The sequence below is a fragment of the Ctenopharyngodon idella genome, chromosome 20 (genome assembly GCF_019924925.1).
Source record: "Ctenopharyngodon idella isolate HZGC_01 chromosome 20, HZGC01, whole genome shotgun sequence".
Classification (NCBI taxonomy): Eukaryota; Metazoa; Chordata; class Actinopteri; order Cypriniformes; family Xenocyprididae; genus Ctenopharyngodon; species Ctenopharyngodon idella.
The window spans coordinates 521,740-548,115 of NC_067239.1; the positions used below are offsets into that span (position 1 = coordinate 521,740).

Below are 26,376 nucleotides of genomic sequence, written 5' to 3' on the forward strand. Positions count from 1 at the left end.
ATCCCAGAAGTGCTTTCAGGAATGAGTAGACCAAAACTTCTCTACGCTACACAACATCAGTGACCAGACCAGAGAATAAAACAGCGGATGGAGATGAGGAATTACACATTTATTTACAAAAACATTTAGTGGTTATTTTAGAAGCATTAAAACATACAGCAACAGTCATTTTCAGCCATGTTCACAGTTTCCAGCATAATAAAAGCATGACATCAGACATAGATGTAGAAGTAAAAAATAAAAATCACAGCTCAAAACTACTCATTTAAATGACATCTGCATCACTGTAATTAACATCAGACAAGGTCGGTTTAAGTGCCAAGTGTTTCCCTCCATTGAAGTACTTTATATGAGGTCTGTGTTGAACTGAGTTCTGTTGTTTTCGGTCATGAACCCTACAATATCCTCTGACTTGTAGCGACAATTTTTCTCCAGTATTGCAAAACAGGAATAAAAAAGTACATCCAAGATCCCTGGGAGTGGCTGAACAACTAATACAGAGACATTTTATTGGCAGTGAGAGCTAAAGTAAGAGTGGAGAAATTGTCATGTGACTGAATTAGAGCTTGCTACAATACTAAGAGATCACTCACATGTAATCAAAGGAAGAAATGAATATGAAGGAGGAAGCAATGTATGAAATACAGGTGTACCTCAGTCCAATGATCTGAGACAATTTTTTCATGTGAGATGATGTATATATTATGTATATATATAAAAATTAAATATGAATGAGATGAGGCTAGGTGCATCTCACAAAATCTATAAAGAACATGTCCAGGTCATATTTCAAAAGAAATAAATTGTATATTGTAATTTTCTAAATTATATATACACAAAAGATGAATCATTGAGACATTTTTCATGACAATTAAGCATGTTCCCTGGTCCTCATTACCATAATGCAAAATAATGCTTAATGCAGCGATATAAACAATGTATTATTTATATTGTGAAGTATTTCAGTCCATCAGCAGTGGTGAGAATCTAACGAGAATAATAAGAATTAAAAAAGAAAAAATTCAAGATGCATTACAGAAGCATACAGTAATGAGAAATTGGAGGATAATGTGGTGAAATTAATACAAAAACAACACAAATCATCTGAATGGTTTATCATTTCTTCTTCTTTTCTTCTGATATGAAATATGACCTGGACATTTTTTATGAGAATTTTGAGAAAACGTGAAAAATGAGTGTCTGATTCTTGTACTAATCAAACAATCTGTCCTTCAAAAGCAATGAAATGTGATAAACCTGACTATATTTTGGCTTCTCGTACAAATGATGTACGTACAACTGCTACTCGAGTACTGGTGAAAACCATATTAGTGTAGGTTATGGTTTAGGATTCGGTCATGGGAGAGAGGTGCCGTTTGAGTAGCAGCAGAGGACGGGATGGACCGTACGACTGAAGAGTTGAAATATATTCAGATTGTTCATGTTAGGCTCTGAATCCCAGTACTGTGATAAAGTACTGCTGTCTTCCCTTTACTCGTGGTCTTTAAGGCACGTGGCGTGATGGGTTGATTGGCATGTGTTGTTGTGGGTCAGTGCTGGACAGATTTAATGACCCACTCTGCACTGGGGTTGAGCTCCAGGAGAGCTTTGATGTACGTCTCTTCATCCAGACATCTCCCCTCTAGACAAACACACAAACACACACACGTCAGATGCACTGGCTTCTCTTCAGCATCCAGCGGCCGGATTAATGCTAATCTTTTCAGGGAAGACGTTAAGAAATGTTTTAAGATTAACTTATCGAGTTTATCGGATTGTATCGCTGGTCTTGCAGACGATTAGCTGTTTGGTTAGTTGCACACGCATTCAGTACTGTGTGACTGTAATCAATGTGAGGTTCATGAGATACTCACTGATGTTTCCTCCCATCTCATAGAGACACAGATCTTCTCTTTTCACTGACAGAGACCTGTAACACACATCACAACACATTACACTTTGCTAGTGCCTGTAGATGTGTGTAAGTGTGTATTAAAGCTGCATGAGTGTGTCTGCTCACCTCTCTTGACTGAGGAAGCGTGTCAGAACATCTGAGGCCTTCAGATCCTCCGTCAGCTGTACGGCCATGGACACCATCGAGAACTGAGGGGCCTGAACCCGTATGAAGCCTCCTTCAGTCTGAACACACATACATCTACACTACAGCCAAACATGTACCAGTAAAACACACTCTGTCCTGCGATACATACACAAACAGCTGCAGATTCCCCAGCGAGAACTTGGAAATTAACATCATATTTGATATGTTAGGTTTTTATGGTCTCATATAGTCTGATATAGTGAGAATATGAAGGAAAAAAACTGAGCAAAAATATGCAATTTGCTGCTGATGCTGATATTTATATGGACAAAATGTATGTTTGTCATGTAAATCTGAGATCTTCATAACATTACTTACATAAAATGCATATAAATATCAATATCTGCCAATAATATGTCTCAGTAAGAGGATATTTAAATGCTTATTTTTATGATCAAATCTATGTTGTTTTAAAACATATAATGATGATTGAGAGATGAACAAATAAACCTTCCGCAAAAGATGATGATCATATTTGATACTCATGATTTTTCTAATAAATGATGTCTGGATAATCAAGTAAAGCTGCTTCAGTCCAGATTAAATATGACTAAAAATATCAAAGTTATTCTTATGTTTACTTTATAAAATCAGTGCAGATTTGACAGCAGAAAGACACGACGTTTGTACAATTATACAAAAACACTTTTACTTGATAAAAGAGTCTAAACTCTCAATCAGAGACAGAAGGTCTGGAGGAGATTGAGTGTGACATGTTGATCATTTAGAGACCTTAGAAATATGAGTATCAATTATGAAACAGTAGCTTTATAGGGTTAACCAATCAAATCATGTGTCTGTACCTGCAGGATGTATAGAAACGACACCCTTCGAGAGCCTTATATCAAGTATTTCAGCCTGTCCATGCAATTATAATCAATTATAATCAAACTGGCTGTGTCAGTCACTGCATGCAGTTGTCCAGCGTGTCCACTGGGTGTCAGAGTGGAGCTGCAGTGTGTTTCAGTCACTCACATTCTCAAACTCTGATTCACTCAGCTGGGTGGGAAACACTGACACACACACACATGACTGCAGATGTCTAGATACACTTCGGTTTGATCCATGCTTCAGTTCAGTGTAATGGACTGTGTGATTCGCTCTCTCACCTCAGTGTTTTTCTCCTGTTTGTCAGAGGCTCTCTCACGGTCGTAGGCCATCTTCTTTAGTAGTTTTTTAACCGCTCTGTCTCGGTTCATCTTCCTCTGGTTCTCCATGTTATGCTTGCGCACCTGGTTCAGGATGAACTTGGGAATCTGAGACACAAAAAAAGACTCATTTGAGCATCGTGATCTAGAACAAGAACCTGCTCTTCTACCACTGACAAGCAAAATGACTTCAGATATTACATTTTCCAAGTCACTTCACTCCTCAAGTAAATGTATCTTGATTTAAGATCTTTTTAATGTCTTAAAGTGCTCATCTGTGAGGTGTGAGGTGTGAGGAGACGCACCGTCCAGAGGAAGTTCTGGTAGCGGATGAGCAGCCTGACGATGTTAGCGGTGCCGGTGGCCATGGCGAACTCCTGCTGTTCGCTGATCTTACTGCGGAAACCCTTACACATGAAGATGTTGGGAGCCATCACCACTGCAACGTTGTTCAGGGTCATCTTATTCCTGTCCTTACGGTCGATCACTCTCTGGAAGAACTCCATCAGAGCCTGGAAGACAGGGAAACAAGGTACAGTGAATATGAAAGTGATCTGAATGTGGAATAGAGTCATGTGAGGTGTGAACGCGTGCTGTCGTACCTTGAGAGTGTCTCTGTTGGGTTCAGGCAGCAGGAGCACCAACAGATTGAGCGCCTGGAGCTGCTGTTTCTTAGTGGGCAGCTCTGCTCAGAACAGACACAATCACAATCACGATCACGACAATCAGTTACAACACAGATCACGCACTTTATACTCACAGTTAAGTTATTTTCACTCAAATACTTTTCCAGTTATATACTGTTAGCAAACAGTCAGACGATTCAGACACTTTATACAATAGATTGCTTTAAAGCAGCAGATTTACAGTATTAAATATGAAAATCAGTGTCAGTGTCTCTTTCAGTTAGAATTACAGCTTCAGTTTCTACTATAAAGCGACTCTCCAGTTTGTTCATGTTTTTACTCGCATCTGACCTCGACGGACTGAACAGAAGAAATGAACTGGAGAAGATTTACACCTCAAAGAGGGTGGAGCCTCAGAGCCACACCCACCTACTGCATCACCACCATGGACCAATGGGAGTTCGAAGGTGTTTACCAGTCAGAGCGAACTTTTACGGAACGTTCACTTTGGCTTTGGTTACTTCCTGTTTTTGGTTAAGCCAGCTTGGGCATTTCCGGTGAACTGTCATTCTGTAATCGCTGTAGATCGACAGAAAACCATCAATGGTTGCTGTATTTATATTTTAATGCAGTTATCACACTTAACTAATTTGCCAATAAACCAGTTTTATTGATTGCAATAAAGATGAAGCTAATGGGAACATCTGAATAAGAAACACAGTGTCTGTAATTAAACACGCAACATTTTTCCAGCACTTCAAATGTTATTTTTAATGTGATGACCACAAACATTATTTGTTCATCCTTCTGAGATTGTCCCCATTTGTAAAATCGAACATTTCAAGATGTAGGAAATCCAACATTTGATAGAAAACACTTTTATTTAAAAAATTATAAAAAAAACATTAATTATAACCATCAGATGGCAGCAGAGGAGCATTTATTGGCTCATATCAGTTATTTCCTGTAATATTTTTTCACTCAGTTTCACTTTTGAATAAATATTAAACATTATAAAATCACTAGATTTAAAAATACATTTTGTCAAGATGAAGTACTCACAAAATCTCATGAAAAACAATAACTTCTCTTGCGAATGAATTACACAGAAAGTGAACACCGCGCTCTCGCTTTATAAATCGCAAGCTCAATGATTTCGGCACACTTGTGAAAACTCACATTTTATTCAATGAGTGTGGTGCACTAAAGTGTGAAAACTAATGGTCGAAGTGAATTTTGCTGAGGAGGAACTGAGAGACACGTCTTTTTTTATGTCATCTTACGTTTGAATAACTAAATTAACACTAGGCCTGACTATTTAAGTGACTATATTCTGATTATAAACTAAGTATTACACTATTGATGCTGTTAAAGCTACCTCAAGACAGTGTAGTTACCGACACACCAACAAGTGACATTTCACCGGAAGTTTTCCAGCTGGATTATATTATTGAGAAAGTTCCTAAGAACGTTCCGTGTATATGGTCAATTTTGCTTGAAGTAATTGGGTGCCTTAAAGGGATAGTTCACCCAAAAATTATTTTTTTTACTGAGAACCATTACACCCCTAAAACACACACAGCGTCAGCTCACGTGTGAGGTCGCTCCTGCTCATACGTCATTATGCGACATGAAACTTGTGCTCCAGACTGTCGTGAACGCGCTCAAAACCGTTTGACAAGGCTGTGGATTAGAGGTAATTATGCTGTAAATAATGTTCAGTTTCTTGCACAGGCCAATCGTTTCGCTTCTTAAGACCTCAATGTATCGTCAGGAGCCACGGGTATTAATTAATTAATTTTTGAGTCTCAAAGTGACGGCACCCACTGACTCTCATTATATGAATCACAGAGGGCCACGGTTTCAGCTGAAAATATTATTTACTGTTCTACTGAAGAAAAAAAGACACCAACATCTTGAATGGCCTGAGGGTGAGTAAATTAACAGCAAATGTTCATTTTTGGGTGAATTATCCCTTTAAGCTTCACTGTACAGGGTTATGCTGCATTACGGCCTTCAAACCGCACACAGAGCGAAGTGTCTGAGCCGTGTCCTGGTGTGGGACTCACTCAGCACAGAGATAAAGGCGTTGAAGTATTCGACGGTCAGCAGAGGGTACGGCAGCTCCCTGATGAACAGCTTCAGCAGACTCGCGGTGTCATGCTGTTTGAGACTCTCCCATGGAAACATGCCTTCATAAAACTTGTGTTCCAGTTCGTGACAGACTGCCTGGGAAACACACACCAGTAAATAGGTTACAATGATGTAATGACTACAGAAATGACACATGCGAGCATCATCGGCAGCACGGCGGTCTGACCTTGACTCTGGTGGCGGCTCCAGGTATCCGGAGAACACCCTCTGTGTCCAAACCCTGCTCCTCGATGTGGGAGATCAGCTGAAAAACAACAGTTTAAAGTCATCAAGGCAGCATAGGATCAAAAGTTTTGTATAAACAGAGAAATATTATTACTAGGGCTGTCAAAATTAATGTGTTAACGCATTTGATTTTCAGTTTAACGTGTTAAAGTTATTTAACACAATTCATCATTGAAACATTCAGATTTCTTGAATCAAATTCAAAATAAAGCAGTGTAAATCTTGTTGTAGTAGTTGTAGTAGTCTGTGAGTTACGAACGCCCCTGGTCTCGACTAGTTCGTTTGGTTGGTTATAGTTATGTCTCTGCTCTCTTACATGCTGCAGTATGAGAGGCACTTTGGTTCCTGGGATCCTCCGTTGGTCTTGATCCAGCAGCGTAGAGAGAGGAACACCGAACAAACCCGACTCTACGGATGACAGAGCAGTATTTATGATTCAGTGGCATAAACATGTTAAGACTCTGTCTTCAGAATTAGTTTGACCAAGTATTTGTCTCCAGCATGCACATGTGTGAACTAAATGGACACAGATCTTTTTTATTTCATACACATATCAGAGGCACTGACCTCTCACTTTGACCTTGAGCGCTTTATGGGCCTTCACCTCGATCCCACACGTGTCGAACAGAGCGCTCATCTCAATGAGGACCAGTCTGCGAACTTTCTTCATGTCCTCAGCAGAGAGATCGCCCACTTTTGTCTGTCCGGTCTTATCCTGAGACACTCGGAAATCCTGCGACAGGCCGAAAGACAAGCAACAGAATGAGCAAATGAAGTGATACAGTAGAAGCTGTGGCTGGTTGCCAGGGGGTTGCTAGGGTATTCGTTGTTGTTCTGCTATAATATTCTAAGGCCGGATTCACCAAACATTCTCAAGAATAAAATTCTTCTTAACTGCTATTTGTTAATAGCTATTGTAATCCCAAAATATTTATTAGGAATGTTCTAAAGACAAAACCTGTCATTTTCTTTTTGTAGACAAAATAAGACAGAAATGAGAAAATACCTGAACTTGCACAGAGGAACATTTATTAATCTCAGTTAATGGCAATCTCAACATTTACTAATGCTGTTAGGGATGCAGTTCCACAGACTGACCAGCAGAGGTCACTTTTACTCAATAAGAGCACAGACGCACATGAGTGGTTGTTCAGTGATTCCACTAATGCTTTAAATCTTTCATTTGACATTTTTGCTATCTAAAAATATAATATATAAACACTGACATTTGCTTTATCCTGCACTGGTCCAGTACACACACACACACACACACACACGAGTGAACGCTAAGACTGTGCTGGACTCACAGGTAACCTGTCGTCGGCTTCGCTCTGGGGCTGGGTAACCTTCAACCCTTCTTTGTAGATAAGCGCTTGCTCGGAGAATGACACCTCCAGGTTAATGTCCGTCTCAGCATCAGCTCCGCCCCCCGGAGCATCAGGCCCCGTCCCGTTACCTAATCAAACGATAAAGACACAATAACATTCCATGCTGTGAAACTATGAACAACATTTATGGTCACAAACACACAGTTGTGCTGGTGTACATGACTGACACTTCAGTGACCTCACATCACTCTCTGCTGATTAAACTAAATCAGGCTATCAAAGTCCAGCAATCAAGGACGCCATTATTTGGCAATTTCTACAAGCGCACGACTTTTTACACTATGATGATGTCCTGATGGGTTAAAGACACCGGTGAACTGTGATTTCAGCAACGTTTCACATGTAGATGTGAAAGAGTGCTGCATTTAACCCTGCGTTATGAGCAAAGTAGTTTCAAAACAGCACTCGAATGTCACGAAGAGTTGTTTAGCAACAGACAACCAATCATTAACTAAATTAGTGTCTCATGTGCTATTTTAAGATGTTCACATGCTCTGTTTAATTTCAGCAGTGATGTGAAACGCCTTCGGTGATGAATATAAATGTCATTAAAATTCTAAAGTTCTAGAAAAACATTTGAATTTGCTGCTCTGTGTTTTCCTTCTATTTCTGTTGTAGTATGTTTCAGTGGATTTAAGACAAGCAGGCATCTTTTCCATAGATGGTGTCCTTAACTGATGCTAAACAGGTAAATAAGAGCATTAACCCTATGTTTGCAAATGCAGTGTGAATCTCAAAACCTGACAACCAGGATTGATTACTAACCCAGGGTAAAGTATGAACACTGTAAAACAAGATAGCCCAGCACTAAAAATGACTTTCAAAATTCTCATACGCTTACGAGAAATGACTTTACAACACCTCTATCATATTCATTTCCACTGGTCTAGAGTTGACTATCATTTACATTCAGAAGAATGAGCCTGTATCTGTACAGGAGTGTATGATTAGACAGCATCATGTGATGACGCTGACAGATGCATTTTATATGAAGCAAATGTTTCATTTTAGTAGCGCTGAGTGTTGCATTTCTTAAAGAACAAAAGGAGTGGACATTCCAGCATTTTCCTCTGTGTTTCTGTCTTTGCCATTTCGATTCGCTTTGCCCTGCAGAATGTTAAATGCATTTTGAGGAATGCCATAAAACACAAGCTTCGACTCATGACACATACCCAGTCCTTCCACTTCCAGTTTACTACTCCCACTTCTTTCTGTGGATTCCGCCTCATCCTGCTTTGTCAGAAAAAGAGTGACGAACAACAAGAGAAAGAAGCAAACAGTTAGCATGTGTGAAGAATAAATTAACACTGAAACACACACATACACATTGCACAAAACATGATCCCAGAGGAGAGTGTGATGTTGTTAAAAACATTATTCATTCAGTGACGTTCATCAATATATGTGCAGTACACACAGGGATCCAAAAGTTTGAGACCCCACTGAAATCTGGAATCTTTCAGATTCTGCATTTTTAGGTGACTAATCCAGTGTCAGTAAATCAGTGACACTAATCATGTGACTCTTTCTATCAGAGGTTGGAGCAAGTCACAAGTCAGTCTCAAGTCCCGTACATCAAGTCTGGAGTCACACAAACCAAGAAAGTCAAGTCCTGCTAGGGATCAAGACAAGTCAGAGTACCAAATAACACAAACAAGTATAGTTTATATTTGCCACAATCTATTTATTTTCCTTTTTTTTTTTTAATTATACATTCACAATAATAATTAATAATAATTTATTATAATACTTAATATAATTATAATTATAATTATAAGAAGAATTGAAGGTAAAAACAGTTGATGGTAAATGCACAGGTGTGATGCATAAACATTAATTATATTAGTTTTATAGTAAATATTACATTGTTAGGTTTATGTTTGTATTTTCTTGTATTCCGTGTCTCTTAATTCTTTATGTGCCCACTTCTCATTTGTTGTCATAGTTACACATTGTTTGATTGATTAGCCCCACCTGTCTCTTGTTTTCTTTCAGTCAACGCGTGTGTATACATTAGAGTTCTAACTTCTTGACTATTTTTCAAATAAAAGATTTCCTGTATTATAAATCGATGAACTTTTACTTAAAAACAAAGAGGTATTATAGCCTTTTTCAAAGTTTAAAAAGGTCACCCCAAACAAAAAAATTTTAACTAAAACTTTCTATAACTGTTTAGAGCTTTCTGGACTTTTCTAGAACTGTTTTTCTAGAACAATCCATATTATATATATATATATATATATATATATATGAGAGAGGGACAGAGAGAGAGGGAGGGAGCTTTATGATCAAACAACTCAAGTACTCAACTTGATTCTTTTTGATTTTTGTTTCAGAAGCAATATATAATGTCGCACAATATAAGTGATACTACCTTACAGAAGAACAAGGCTATCTGGACCAATAATATAGTGAGATTTCAGCAATCACATAGAAGAAGAGGAAGTGTGCCTTTAGAAGAATCTTCACTTGAAGAAAAGTGCAGAATGCCACTCCAAATGCAAGTTATTGGACAGTACCAGTTTATTGGAACAGAAATCAAAGGAAAATTCTGGAAAAATTAAAATTCTCCTCCTCCAAATTGCACCTTTCTTGGAGCTATGATACAGGAAATCTTTTGTTTGAAAAGCAGTCAAAAAGTACACATACATAGTCCTCAGTTTGAGTCAATCTTTGTCTGTTCTTGGCACTGTTTAGTTGGATTGCTATTCTCCTGAGTTTTCCCGTTTTCCTGAGCTCCTGTGTTTGTTATTTTGACCTAAGTTGTGAATAAAATAGTTGTGCTGCAAATAGATCCTGCAAATACTCTAATTACTGCAACCAATGCTAACAGAAAAACAGACCCAAAAGATGGATCTAGCAGCAGTTTTTTCCCTTGTCAATTCTGAAGACCTTCCCTTTCACAAGAAGGCTGTCCATTGGAAGACTACGTGAAGGAGTTCCTTGCGCTCAGCAACCTGGTGTCCTGGAGCAACAGCACCTTGAAGACCTGTGTTTGGGCTAGATGACCACTTTTTCCGATTGCTGCCAGCAGGAGCTACGCTGGCACAGTTCATAGATTATGCATTGTGGCTGAGTGGCTTATTATTCACTGTCAGCAAAATGAAAGAGGAGGACATTACCAGTCAACCACAACTTCCTCAACCTACGTCCACCATCCTGCCATTATTAATCATCCTTCCAGTGATCCCACCTGCCTCTGAACTCCTGAACTCCACACACCCACCACAATCCCAGAGCCAGTGCCAAAGCCCAGCAAGGACCTCAAGCCTGAGCCCACCGCAGACCCAGAGCCTGCCAAGTCTGACCAGGTGTGTGAGCCGTCCCCAATGTCCTTCCTGGAGCTCGAGCCTGAGCCAGTGTTCGATCCAGAGCTCAAACCTGCACTCACTACGTGCATGAACTACAAGCCAGAGCCCTCCACAGTCCCGGAGCCAAAGCCTGCCAAGTCTGACCAGGTGTGTGAGCCGGAATCGATGTTCATCCGTGAGGGAGTGCTGGTGGAGTTGGACATTATAAAGCAGAGTTCCTTTCTTCCTGCCAGCACTAAATTTGATTCCTCCTCATGTGTTTTCCTTTCTCTCTTCAGCCCCTCGGCTCCTCCTTCGCTGACTCCGCCCAGCTGCTCGGATCCTCCTTGGGCTTCCAGGTCTCCAGCTCCACCCTTTTGTGCTGATCCCCTAGCTCCACCTCAGGCCTCTAAGTCCTGGACTCCTCCACGGCCTATCGACCCATCGGCTCCACGCTTCCTCCCCTTCACCGTGGTCCGTCGTCCCTCAGGCTTCCGCCAGACTTCCTCGTCCCTCCAGCTTCACCTTGGACAGTCATCACCCTGGTCGCGCCACGGACTTCAGGGCCTCCAGTTACACCTCGTCCCTCCACTCCTTTGGCTCCACCGTTGTCCTCACTCCCACTGGCTCCGCCCAGGTCTGCCGAGCCCCTGTCTCCACCTCGGCCCCAGAAGCCTGTGGTTCGGCCTCAGTCATCCTTGGTCTTTACCTCCATGGCTCCACCTGGGTTCTCCTCTCCAGGCTCCACATCAGTTGAGCAGGCTCCTGGCTTTATCCTGGCTCCTCCCTTTATCTCTTCCGTCATGGGTCTTTGTCTTGGTACTGTTCTGGGTCACTCCCTGGCTCCTCCCTCCATCGTCTTCACCCTGGTCCTTCCTTTTGTTGACTCCCCCATGGACTCTTCCATTTTCTCTAATGGACCTTTTTCTGTATTTGTCCCACCACTAAGGTAGTTTATGTTTATGGCGCGAGGATGCACCTTCTGGGTAATGTTATGTTTGGTTTATATTTGTATTTTTTGTTTTCCATGTGCCTTAGTTCCACCTGTCTCTTATTTTGCAGTTCAAGTCCAAGTCGAGTCTCGAGTCATTGGTTCTCAAGTCAAAGTCATTTTCATCATTTAGTCAAGCAAGTCACAAATTTGTCCTTAAGTCCTTAAATTTGCTACTCGAGTCAGACTCGACTCAAGTCATGTGACGCTAGTCCCCCACCTCTGCTTTCTTTAGACAGTCAAATGTTCTTGATGCTGTGTGGATCTTCTCAGATCGAGCTGGAGAACATGATCATCAGGCTTTGCTCATGTAGCTTCATTCTCACGTTCACTCAATTTTTTCATCAGTTTCTGTCTTCACCGTATATGTTTTTGTTTGTTTGGTTCATTTCCAGTGGTGCTTCTGCTTCAGTGAATACATTTGACTGCATTTGTGGCCATGCTTAGTAAAGTAAATGTACAAGACGTTTTCATGCACTGTTTCCATTACTTTATAAATCGATTATTTAGTGCAGCGTTCAGCAGAAACATAAATCACCGCTTACGGCTTTCCTTAATAAACCACTCAAAATGGCACAGTAAATGAGATTGGTGATTTATCACAGATCCATCAAACTGGAATTTTCTCAGTTATTCATTACACTGTTCTGAAATGTTTATTAACAGGGAACTACTGTGTAATTGGTGACACTGTTAACAGCCTGTAAAAAAATGTCAGAAAGCTCCAGTCATTAGTTGGATGTCCTGCATGAACTTCCTACTGAAGCTTTATCACATGTCAATGCTTTAAACCATTTTTGACTGTTCTTTAACAACCACAGGACAGTTCTAAATTCTAAATGTCTCTTATTACATTCATCTCAGTCAAGCAAATCATTGTTTGGTAACTTGTTTATGCATCTAACAGAGATGAAAAAGCTCTTCATCATTTACACATGGTGCAAGTTCAGTTTCTTCTCTTTAAAAGGTCCATGTCTAAAAGAATTGTCAATCATCTTAAGGGGGTCCTATTCTACTTTTTTTACATGTTCATCTTTCTTTAGAGTGTTGTTGTTTGATCATGAAAAAGTTCCTCCAGCAGGAGTTCTTCTCTATATCAGTGTCAGTGTTTCTGAACTCTCTGAAACGCCTCCATCTTGAGTTTTCTTCACAATATTCCTCATTTAATAATTCATACGCAGAATAAAGGGGTTGAGTTAGTTAGTAGTGTGTTGAAACTGGCGGTTATGGTAAGGGGCGGGACATTTCCCAAACACCAATCACAACACACTGCTCCAGCCGACCAATCAGAGCACATTGTGCTTTTCAGAAGGAGGGGCTTCATAGAGACAGGAACTAAACAGAGTGTTACTGACAGACTGGGAAGAGAGGAGCTGAACAATGGAGAATATGAGGAAAATAATCAACATTGAAGCAGGAAAACCTGTTCTAGTAAACTTTGTAAAAGGGCATTATATGTCCTCTTTAAGTTCTATGTACTGAGGGACGAAATTACTTTCTCTTGTTATCGATGCGGTCGTACTGTAGATGCTGTTCATAAAGCTAAATTACACTGAAACCAGAATGCACGTGTTCATACATTTTTGTTTTAGACGGATGGTCATTCATTCACACATGACCGACTGTAGGGTTAGGGTTAGGGCACTAATGTGCGGCGTGTTGTGATCACTTACTTTACTTTGTGAATCAGGTGATGGTTTAAAGATCTCTCGGACATCTGGGACACTATACGGTTTGTTCCGCTTGCGTAGCGTCTGTTTGAGCGTTTCCACGCGCCTCTCCACGGCGGCCGCTTGCGTTCGGGTCAGAGTAGACAGCAGCACGATGCTGTCCTCTCCGCCTGAAGCAGATTCGTCGAACAGCGTCGCTAGCCCCGCCTCCATCAGCCACGCCTCCTCCTGCTCACCCTCTGCAGAACAGAACATGAAGATATGAAGATAAGCCTGGACATTTCTGACACAGAGTGACACTCGCTGTCAGCTCAACTGAGGCCATCCACGTTAGTTTTATTTTCATCAGTGATGTAAAACCTCTTATGAATCACACAGAATAAATGACATGTGTATCATGATGTGTTATTTTCATCACAGCCGTGGTGAGGAGGAAGGCGTTAATTCGGCTCTGACAGGAAACAGAAATATCTTCCTCTTACCCTAACTTAGACGCTCACAGGAGCTGAGGAAGTCACAGTTAGCGGTTCCTTTAGGGACCAAACAATTCCTGCTGATGTCATGACCGATCTGTGTCTGTGGTTTTTATTGTGGGTTCTTCCTGTAAGTTAAGCCTATTGTCCTTAAACATGGAGGAATATAAACATACAATGCCACATACACTGCCTTGTGCAATGTGTTTAGATTAAAACATTTAAAAATGTACAAAATATGAAACACTTTGCTGAATGCTGGTACAACATTATGTGTTAAATCATGACAAATAGAAAGAATTTTAGAAAAATTAAAACTTTGTGGAATAAAAGTCTCCTCAGAGCCCACTCTGCAGACAACATGCAAGTCTTTAAGCTATTAAAGACATTTAAGACCTTTTACAGTCTTATATTTGAAGGTAAAAGTGAATGTAAGACATGTAATATGAAGTTTAACACTTAAGGATCAAGATCCAGGCACACCCTGCTCGAGGGCTGACAGCATTCACGCGGACCGTCCGGCTCGAGCGGAGCTGAGTGTGCCAGGAGTCTGGCAGAAGTGTGAGTGCAAGTTTTAATCCTGCTTCACATGGCATGCTGAACTCAGCAGAAAATATGTTGAAAATGTACGAGAAACCCATTTGTCATCACAATCTTCTGTAATAAAGGCTATTTAAACAACTGTTTAAAAAAAAGCTGTGAGTTTGATCCTCATACAGAGACGGGCACACCAACACTGAACCCAGATGATTTAAGACATTTACAGCAGGGTCATTCCATGTCAAATAAAAATAATTTCTGAAACCTTCCTGGCTTAAATTTTTGATTTTACAAACATAAATGATGATTAAAAAAAAAAAATTAAAATATTAAATGTCATGCATGAATGTTTATTGAATATACTATTTTGTAGAGGAGGGTCAAAATGTCAATTTTGAGTTTTGGAGTCAGATTACGGGGGGTAAAAATAACATTAGAATCATTCATTTATTTTTACACAGACATTGGTAGGTTTATTAGTAAAATCTGTTGACTTTTGCAATCTTTGTTGCATTAAATGTCAATGGTGACAGTTCAAATACGGAAAAAAAGCAGTTTTTAAAGTCCCTGTAACCACTGGCATTTAATGCAACAAAAATAGCTAAAGTCAACAGATTTTACTAATAGATCTACCAATCTCTGTGTAAAAATAATGATGCTGACATCTTTCTAAAGTCATTTTTACCCCCTTTAAATTGGCTCCAAATCTCAGGTGAAAACTGTCATTTTGACCCCTCTCTACAAAATAGTGGATTACTCAGTAAATATTCATCCATTTACATTTAATATTTTGGTTTTCTTCTTCATTTATGCATGACTTTCACCAGAAAAGAAATGATCAAAATCAAAAAAGACCTCAGGTTGAGTTGACCCAGCAGTACTATTATCGTTTACTAAAACGAAACAAAACATTGTCATTACTTGAAATAAAATAAACATGAACTAAATTAAATTAAATATAACTTAAACTTGTTTTATTTCAGATAGTTGCTAAGACAACATTTTTCACTTACATTTAAAGTTGAAGTACTAAAATAACTAAAACTAAAATAAATATTATTATATATAATAAATAAATATTATAAATAAATATCAGTGATAGTAAAGCAACACTAGGTTATAGCTGCACTTCAGGTTCTGTGTTGATTAATATCATTTGAATTTAAATGCGATAGTCCTCCTCATGTAATTAGATTCAATAGTTATTTTCCAGCCAATGTTGGGAATTTAACTTATGTGCAAAATTTGAATAGTGCATAAAACATTTGTGAATAAAGCAGCATTTCCATCCCATGTGTTCAAGAGAACAAATCGTCTCTTCCTGATAAACTGGCATTAAATATCACTAATAAAAATGGAAGTTGCTGCAGTAGGAGAAGCCACTGTATATAATAATTTTAATATGTAATAAACTACTTGCACCTCAGAATGCGCAGACTAAATGCAATAAACACAGTCATGTTATCTTGCTTTCGGAGACGGATGCCTGCTGTTTGGGAACGCAGTCGTGTGAGAGTGTTCTGGGAAAGAATTATACCGAATCGCTTTGACGACAAACTTTGGCTCAGGCATTTCAGAATAACCAAAACAACATTTCAGATGCTGTGCAACAAGATCTATCCACTGATTAGTCCAGTTATGCGATCCCATTGTGCCAAGTCACGTGACTTTTCTGATGTGAATCAAGGGATTTATTTGGTTTCCATCGTAGTTTATGTGCATGTCTTCTTTTTATCTGACTCATTTGAGCACTGTTATTTTTTTTTTTTAGAATTTATGCATTTACGATATCCCAAAATTCACATAAAAATAGATGGATGGAAACATGACTAATGACGATAGTAATGAGCACAGTATAGCTCATCCACATTAACAATTATATAATTAAAGGTCATCATTAACGCAAGTATTCAATGTAATAATCCAGAAATCATTTAGTATGAAGCTCCGCAGCCGAAACACAGTCTCTGTTCATTCTCAAGTGTACTGCAGCTGTAGTGCACTCACCGTCAGCCACCTTCAGCTGCACGTCCTCCTGCGTCTCTGCGTCTCCACTGCACTGGATGATCTCTACCTCTTTGAAGTAGTCTACCATGACCTGCTCGTCCAGAGAGTCCTGGGAGCTGCAGCGCTGGTACGGGGCCTTACCCGAGCCTGAGCCTGACCCCGGAGCCGCCACGGGGCCTTTGGACCTCTGAACATTGTACTGACCGGTTTTGCGGCTGCAACAACACAGAGAAGAGACAGAGATGTCAAACAAACCAAATCATCATATAACAGGGGTGTAACGGTACATGTATTCGTCCCAAACCATCACGGTTCGGTTCATACAGTCAGACGACGAATACAGTCAGTCACAGGTAATTCACACTCCAGTCCAGAAGGGGGTGCGTGCGGTAATGCACCGCTGTTTGCTAACCACCACAACAGGAAAAAGTGAGAGAAGAACAGACAATCTATGCATAGATATGTTCACGTGTAATCTCTCCGCAGAAAGACATCAATAAAACAGCTGGAGAATAATATCTCACACAGCGTTACATTTACCTCAGGAGAGTCATTCAGTGTCCGCAGCATGTTAGTTCACTGGAGAAATGAACTCTAGAGGAGCATTTCACTAAATATATGCACTATATTAGCTTATATATTCATTATATTTACTTTACCTGTTAGTATTGTCTTGATTAATAGTCTTAATAGTTCAGGCAGACAAACAGACAACAGCAGGGCTTCAACATGAGCTCTTCTCTGTTTGACTGAATCAACAGCATCTGACAGGAAATGTATTTCTAATGAGGGAAATTGTGCCTTTGAAAAACCTTTGTGATTGTAATGGTCGTTTCTGATGATTGATCACCCACTGAGCTGAACACCAAGACTGCAAATGTCTATCATAAATAGTTGGTAACACTTTAGTTTGGGGACCAATTCTCTCTATTAACTAGTTGTTATCATGCATATTACTAGGATATTGGCTGTTAACTTATAAAGCACATATTAATGCCTTATTCTACATGATCATATTCTACATCCCTTAATCCTAAACTTAACAACTACCTTACTAACTATTAAAAAGCAGTAATTAGGAGTTTATTGAGGCAAAAGTCGTAGATATTAGTGAGAACTGGACCCTAAACTAAAGTGTGACCATAATGTTTTTTACAAGGTGATTATTATATGGCTCCTCAGGTTCAAATTATTTTTTTGTGAAGCAAAGTTTGCACTAGGGCTTCAACTAATGATTGTTTTGATAATCAATCAATTAATCTGTCCATTATTTCTTCAATTAATTTGATGACTGTCACAGAAATGGTTTATTCACAACTGTAATGTGCGTGACTGGCAGATGTTTTCCAAGCACAGCGAAGTCGTGATTAATCGATAATTAAATTCGCTGATGATTATTATCCATTTTATTGATTAGTTGTTGCATTCCTAAATTGCAAGACTAGTTTGCATGACCTTTTAACTATGTAAAAGCAAGAAAACTGCTTCAGATTTCATTTATGAATATGTGAAATCTTTTAGATCATGCTGAAAACCATGAAAGTGGAAACTGATGTTTTGTTGCGAGAAACCTTGACTTGGAATATGACTCTTTGAGTCTTTTCTTCTCATTGGATGAATGACACAGCAGGAATGACGAGCTCCCGCTGCTTATCCTGCCAACGGGATCAAGACAGGAAGTCCCAAAAACAAGGAAATAAAGATGCTATTGTGAGGCTGATTGTTTGCCTGGTTTTCTGGGGCAGGACACGCAGAGCTCTCAGTTTATTCAGGATCAGGATGAACGTATAAATAAAAGCTCAGCACTCTTCACTGCTGCTGGACATGGGAGCTACTCGATGTCGGCAAGCAGTTTTCTGGTTCATATCAGGCTTGTATCCAAAGATTACAGTACACTGCGGTTATAATGGGGGCAGTCGCTCTTGCTCCTCTGGAAAACGGTGACCAAGCAGAAAGTAACTCTCCAGTTTCTGGGTCACGGCTGCTTTAAGTCTGAACCTTTAACTGTGCATTCGTGGCAGAGGTCCTGCGTCATTTGATTTCTGTGCTTCTGCCGGCACCAAATAGGACTGCAAACATACTGATTATTATCGGACAGGTTTTCTTGAACACTCCCTGTCTGCCATTGGTCAAAGAAACAGAACGTCCCGCCCCAAAATCACTCCACTGTTTAAGACAATGCTGCTGTGTGAGGCTGGTTGTGATGTTCGAAATTGGTTCCATCAACTGTCTGGTTACCGACATTCTTCAAAATATCTTCTTTTGTGTTCAGCAGAAGAAAGAAATTCATACAGGTTTGGAACAACTTAAGGGTGAGTAAATGATGACAGAATTTTCATTTTTGGGTGAACTATCCCTTTAATCTATGAATCAAACAGTCAAATCCCATACTGAATACCAGCTGTATTATACTTGCTGTGCATTATGATCAATGTACATTGAACTTAACACCGAGTCCTGACCAGACACTATGTGATAAGATTCCAATCAACTGTCTGTCCACACCAGATGCCAAAAAATCAATCAAAAGTCACAGCCAATCAGAAGAGCGTGTGGGCGGAGTCTCTCTGCAGGCACACTGCACTGGCAATGAAATGGATAAGTACATAATCAAATTCATAAATATTACATGATTTAGACAATAATAAAATACATACTGAGTTACAGACAATCTTTGTCATAGAACACATTTGTTTGTTCACAGTTCTTGTTTCCTTTCATTTGTTTTCAAGATTTATCCATCGTCGCTTTCAATACTGCTGTGAAGGTCAAGCAAGATGATATCCAAACTCACATTAAATTCTTTTAACATTAAATAAAGCACGTAATCAGACTTCATTGGGTCTTTATAATATGAGAAGACACCATCCAGCCAGAACAAATCAAACATTTACTCTTTAACAAATCGCACTTCTTCTTCACGCTGGCTGGTTGATTTGCATTTGCAGCTAATAGTGACGTCTGAAATCATTCATTTCAAACACACAGATCTTGAATGAAAGGGGGAAAATACGTGACCTTTCCTCCATCATAAACGCTGACGTTCATGGTTTAGCTATTAACCCAGGGTTGAAGTCGTGGGGAACTGGGGGAGTGAACTCTTCTCTCAGTGGACTCTACATGCTAAAGGTCAGACAGAAACGACTGAAACGCAGCAGATAAAGAAAGAGAAAAAGGACGAAAGGGTCAAGCGTCACTGTGTTTCTTGTTTTGCATACACAAACAAAGAGGCAGTCTATAGCAGACAAAACACTAACACATTGTGTGTCCTCGCAGCGATGTATATGTGTGAAACGAGCGCAGGACAGACTGATGGTGGTTCGAGTCGAGTCCAGGGGCCAGAAGCAATGCAGGAGTATAAGCTGTTGCTATGACGACCAAGAGTGTACCTGTGGAATGTGGCTGCTTGGAGACTGTGAGAGGCCACGACGTGTTAAAACATGTGCTTTCATGATAAACTGCTGAGATCTGTTCGAATCACACTGAAATAATGTGATGCATTTCAAAGTGAAGAAAATGGGATATAATGCAGGACGGGACTTTATTTATTTTCGATTTGAATCAGTATTGCATATACAGGTTAAACTGACTCGTGTTCCCACTTTTTGGGGGTCTCTTTTTTAAGTTATAAGGGAATTTGTATCATTAATACTTGAATGTATACCAGTACATAGGTCAAAAGTCACAGTTTACGGTATTTAAATCAATGAAACTAATATTACACTGGTAAAACATTTTTAATTTTCCATATGTTATGTAACTTTGTGTTCATCTTATTCATATTTATATTTAGTATGCATGTACTCATATTCATACATGTAGTAACTAGAGCTGCACGATTAATCGTTAAAAGATGACCATCTCAATTCAAACACCCACACAATCTTATTGCTGAATCATAAATGACAGCGATTCGGCTGCATGTCTATTAAACTTTAGACAAGTCCGATCACAGCGAACATTCAGATCTTGTCATGTATAGATATGAAACAGCTTCACAAAGAGTCTATTCAAACACACAGTATCATGATTTCTATCTTACAATCATTCAGATTATCACAGAAGAACTGGATAAAAGTTCATAGTTCAGATATAATCACTGATGTCTACGGTAGTGATCAAAATTAAAGTAAATCATTACACCAGTAGGTGGCGACAAATTACTGAAAATACATTAAAAAAAATGTATTTGTCAATAGGCTTGTTCGAGATGCATCGGCGCTGCACAGACCGATCAGCGTATGACATCAATGTACCGCGTGAGCGATTCAAAAGCATCTGCGCGCCAATCGCTCTTGCGCTACTTTGATGTCATACGTCGATCGGTCTGCGCGGTGCCGATGCATCTCGAACCAGCCTATTGAGTCATTGATTCAAGAGATTTGTTCAAAAAAGTTGATCTTTATGAGTGAGTCATCGGCTGCGTTTAACTCCACTTTTAGACATACACCCACAAACTTCCCTAAGCACTTCCTCTTGGGGGAATACCCACCTCCATTTTTAAGTCTGTTCAACTTCGTCAAGTAGACGAGGGAAGTTTATTTGGACAGACCCTCGACCCCTCGAATTTGACCGAGGGAGCGAGTCTACTCAACATGTACACTTCAGGCAGATCCATAGACCACAATGCACCATGATTGTGACATCACAGCAGATCAGGCTTAATTTACCCCCATCACACACAAAGTTATTTTGACATTTAACCACATTTAATACTTGTAGCAACCTTAAGCTTACTGTTATAGACTGTTATTATAGTTTAATAGTATTGTTATTTTTTTGTGTATTTTGTGTATATAAATATATTAATATATTATAAATATATAAAAAAAATTTATATTTAATTTTTTAACAGCCCAAGCATACATACAGGCCTATAGAATGGTGCAATTTATAAGGGAAAAAATATAAATAAATCAGCTCCATATCAGATCATATTCCAGTGATCAAGAGTTTAGGGTGTTCCATTTAAACACATTTCAAGGGTTCCGCCAGTAGTGGGCAGTAGTGTACATCTGAGTGAACGAAATGGAGGGAAGTGAAGGAAGGGCATCAAAAATTGATTCAAGAGATTTGTTTAAAAACACTGATTCGCCCAGTAATAAAACAAGTCTTATTGAGAGAGTCATTGAATCATTCACACCGTTTTTAAAAAAAATTAAGACTGCAGCAATTAACATTTTGTCTGAATCTCTAGTAAATTACATGCTATTTTGTTTACTTCAGAATCATGGGAGAATCTCTATTTTAAACAAAAACAAAAAAAATTTTATGATTCTCAATTTATCCAGAATCGTGCAGCTCTATATAACCCGTCTCTTTTTTCATCACGTCTTCTTCAAGAAATTCTATATAGTCTTTTGTACTTCTGTGTGTGTTTGTGTGAGTTGAGACGTCACCCGAAACCATCAAATCCATTTTCCATGTGTCTGAAACTACTCAGAAATTAAATTATAGTTTCTCATTAAATGAGAAATTATCATTACGATTAATATTCATAGTGTTTTATAAAGAAAAAGATTCTAATTTTCACCGCCTTTTTTTTTACCCACATTTAATAAATAATAAACAGAGCTGCATTTAATGGGAGTAAAGTCACTGAAGGTTTCTCTTGGGGACGCATTCGATTCACACTCCTCTACAGGAAATAGGTCTCTTTCTGGCTGTGGAATATGAGTTGGGCTTCCTGATCCTGTGGGACTCACTGCTGGTGTCTCCATCGGAACGGCTCAAAACGCTCAGGAATCGGAGCGTGATCTGGAGGAAACACGCCAGTCTAACGCTGATGCATTAGGACCATGTAGAGCGACCTTTACTCCATTCAAGAGCGACGGAAAAATTTGATGCTCAGGTTATGGTTTATCACATCTGCACGTCAAATGCCCAACACGGTTAGACTGATCAACTCAGCGTTAAACCATCTCTCATAGCCGTCTGAGAGTTTACACGTCTCGGCATGAGCGGAAAATACTTCCTGCCTACTTTTGTTTCTTTGCTTCCTGCAGGAAGAACTTAAAGCTAATTCTCAACAACAGAATTGATAATGACACGAAACACAATGATATATTTTGATTTAAAACATCCTGAGATTGCTTTATACGAGCATCCATCTCACGTATCACACATAATCTCAGCTTTTACTGTGATGAAGTGAACTTCTCAAAGCAGACTTAGATCTGTGTGCTGTGTCAATGGAAAAGTGATAAAGGCCAGGCTACGATAGCGCTTGTTGATTCTGCACAGTGTGTGTACACTGCTGTATGTAGTGTCTTATGTTCATTTTTCAGTTCTGTGCCTGCTGTATGTCCACCGCCCATCACAGACATCACACACAAAGCATGCCGCGCACTATGAAATATTCATTATGTAATGGTGCAGACACACAAGATGGAAAGACAAGCGATGTTTACCATGTCAACACAGGTTAAACCATCAAACACAACAACACAAAACCAACACACACCCTTCCATGCTGCCTCACAGAGATACTCCGAACATCATGTGATGATCCATTCTTCTTTTGAGTTTGAGCTGAAATATGACAGTCATGTCTTTGTGGGGAATTATTCTCACAAACTGTCTTCTGTTAGATCCAAATATAGAAACTTCTTTTGTAAACATGCTTTCATGCTGAATCTAAACGGCCGGCCAGTCTGCAAACAACTAGCAAAAAGCAGATGTCCGAGCAAACAGCCAAAGGCCAGCTGGCAGAGCCACAAACAAACACACACACACACACACACACAAACACACACAGAAACCTTCTCCTCAGGCAGCCTGCGCTGCTGTGCTCCGGCCGGCACAATCCACGCGGGAGTTCAGCTCGCAGCTGCGGAGCGAGGAGGACACCTGTGCTCCATCTGAGAACACAAACAACAGCCAGCGTCCCGTTTCACCACCCGCCAGTCAGGTCCAGACACATCACTGAGCTGTCTTTTGTCCAGCTTAAAATCACCATGAAATCAAAACTGACTTAGTGTTTATGGAATATTGCAGTGTTTAATATAAATGATCTATCGGTGCACATCATTATTGTTTTATGTTCCTGGTAAACTTGAATCAGAATATCTTCTCCTCCCTCTTGCAGCATCTCTTCTCTTCTCTGATGATGAGGGCGGGGCAACCTGTCACTCACATGAGATCCACCAATAGCAAACCACCACCATCCAATCAATTCCCCACAGACAAAATCAAGCCCCGCCCTACATTTGTTCTTGTTCCAGAAACAGTTTCAATAAGATATATACGACACAATAGAGAAGAAAACAAGAGCGCAACTTCCTTTTCATGACTTCAAAACTTGAGATATAATCATATGATACAAATGACATCCCACACTAGATAAAGATCAACTTCATGCTGATGTTTAGTCATTGAACACAAACTCTAATAAGATAACAGAACAAAAGTGAGATGATCAGTTACAATTTTTTTAAGTTAATAAACTCCAAGATTAGAGCTTTATATTTTGGTTTTGTATTAAACAAGCATGATAATTGCACTTGTAATATTGAGTAAGCTAACTCAATATACACAACGACAGATAATTGAGCTTAAAGGGGTGGTTACGACGCTCAAAGTTCAATGCAAAGAAGATATTTTCTTTTACAGAAATGAGAAAAATTACAGAAAAATTTTTAACGGCTGGTAGGGACTACAACGAGCTTCTTCCCGGGTTAGTGACATCACTAACCCTAAAATTTACATAAACCCCGCCCCCGAGAACACACAACAAAGGGGGTGTGGCCATGTTGGGCTGCTTTAGAGAAGAGGAAGAGTTGTTGTAGTAGAGTGTTGTTGACACAAAAGATGAACATGACGGCACATGCTAGTGGATGAGTTGAATCAACTCCACAGCAACTACATAAATTTATCCACTAACCATTCAGAAACGTCTAAAAGTTGTAACTTCTTCCTGAGTCTCTCCATCAGTGTCGACTCCGGTTTGAACAATGTAAGGCTGAACACCGTTACTGACAATCCTCATTTTGTCTGCGTGAGATTCTCCAGCTTTGTTGTTGTTGAGCTGTTAAAGCTCCGCCCTCTTCTGGAGCTCATTTGCATTTAAAGGGACACACACAAAAACGGCGTGTTTTTGCTCACACCCAAATAGGGGCAAATTTGTCAAGCTATAATAAATGATCTGTGGGGTATTTTGAGCTGAAACTTCACAGACACATTCTGGGTTTGGTTTGGGGGGACTAAAAGGCATGTGATAAATCCAGCTTAATAAAAATAATGGTGTTATTGGTAAGAGTAACTAAAAAAAAAAACTGAACAACTTGATATCACCGTTTTATGTCACGTGACACGTCACATTCAAACATGAAATTTGTTACTGTGTTGTTATAGTTATTATTTTGGAATAAATATAAAAATGATGAGATAGATAGATAGATAGAATTGTTTGGTTGTTTTCTTGATGATTTAAGTAATGTTTTTAACCTGAAAATTGTGTCAACATTAAAGGCAAGTGGAACAAGAATTTACATCTTTTTTAAAAGTGAGGACTTTGCCTCCTCATTTCACGTCTGGTTTAAATGCAGCAAACACAAAACAGCCTGTAGTAGAAGTGACACGATCTGGTTTAAGAAATATGTACAGTACAAGCTCCCAAATACTACACGATCCCTCAAAGACGAAGTAGATCTGACCACACAAATGCTAAAAACTCAGCATTATTAGGTTACCAGCTTAAACTGCTCCACAAACTCTCCAGGATGGAGAAGATCTGACCCCTTCAGAGCTGAACACTAGGCTAGTGAGCTGCCTATCTAAGCAGCACGGTGGCGCGCACATATATGACGCTGCTCACTAGGTTTGGAGACACAGCCCTAGGATACGGTTGCCATAAATAGTGCACACTGCTCTGGGTAATAAATGAATGCGCTCATGCGATCCTCACCTCGCTCCTAGAAACTCCGTTTGCTCTTTACAGCCGGCGACCAGCACGGCTTCAGTGTTGCTGGTGTAAGCGGTTAACACGACACCCTGCTCGTCCTGCTGTCGACTCATCTTCAGTTCCACATTATTATGGAAGTTTCGATGTAACTTCGGACGAACTGCCGCTCGATTCTCTCCTAACAACATTAATAATCAGAGTCATGCAGCTCCACCCCCTGGGCGGTGTCATGACAAATCCTAGCGCAGCGAAGACTCGGCTAATGAATATTAATCAGGTTATGTCACGCTTACCCACCCGATTGGCTGAAATGCAGACATTGACAGTGCCGTTTGTTATTGTGAAGGTTTGACTCATGAATATTAATAATGTTACGTACACATAAGTTACGACTGGCTTCATAGTAGAATTCAGTTCGGTGGATGCTGCTCTAAAAACTGATAAAGCGTTTTAAATTAGACAGTAAACTTCAGTCAGTCCCTCAGAGATTAAATCATGTTTGTATACTGTTGCACATGGCGTCTATTGATCCCCAGTGATTTACCTCAGCTGATGTGTATTAATTTAATGACCTTGGTTCCATTAATTAATAATAACGGCACCTCATATCTATGAAAAATAACTTCTAAATAAAGCAATATTCTCTCAGTACTATTATTTCATAATTATAAATGGGATAAATTAGAAAATAAGGCAGGCTGTCCCAAAGACACAAGATGCGTCGCTGTTATTGTTTTGAATGGGAGAAAGTGCAACAAGCAATATGGCGGAATAAGTCCCGCCTTCTAAATAAGAGCCAATCGCCGGTTGGTAAAGTCATCGCGTCACTGCAGCGGCCGTTAGGCGCATTAGCTCGATCCA

General features: G+C 39.6%; 1 protein-coding gene across 3 annotated transcripts; it reads right to left on the reverse strand.

Moving 5' to 3' along the window:
* Window positions 1-88: 88 nt before the first annotated feature.
* Window positions 89-25,718, reverse strand: arhgap18 (Rho GTPase activating protein 18). Of its 3 annotated transcripts, none has more exons than XM_051876506.1 (15): window positions 25,519-25,718; window positions 16,614-16,828; window positions 13,597-13,832; window positions 8,815-8,872; window positions 7,562-7,710; window positions 6,822-6,987; window positions 6,571-6,662; window positions 6,196-6,273; window positions 5,945-6,104; window positions 3,852-3,934; window positions 3,555-3,761; window positions 3,211-3,357; window positions 2,021-2,160; window positions 1,875-1,930; window positions 89-1,642 (listed from the first exon to the last, which is right to left on the reverse strand). In XM_051876506.1, exons 1-15 carry the CDS (start codon window positions 25,701-25,703, stop codon window positions 1,551-1,553), a joined length of 2,064 nt encoding a protein of 687 aa, XP_051732466.1. In that variant the 5' UTR covers window positions 25,704-25,718; the 3' UTR covers window positions 89-1,550. The 3 variants fall into 3 exon arrangements, with proteins under 3 accessions (XP_051732466.1, XP_051732465.1, XP_051732467.1); XM_051876505.1 differs by having other exon boundaries at window positions 8,815-8,875; window positions 25,519-25,716; XM_051876507.1 differs by having other exon boundaries at window positions 2,021-2,139; window positions 8,815-8,875; window positions 25,519-25,715.
* Window positions 25,719-26,376: the final 658 nt, after the last annotated feature.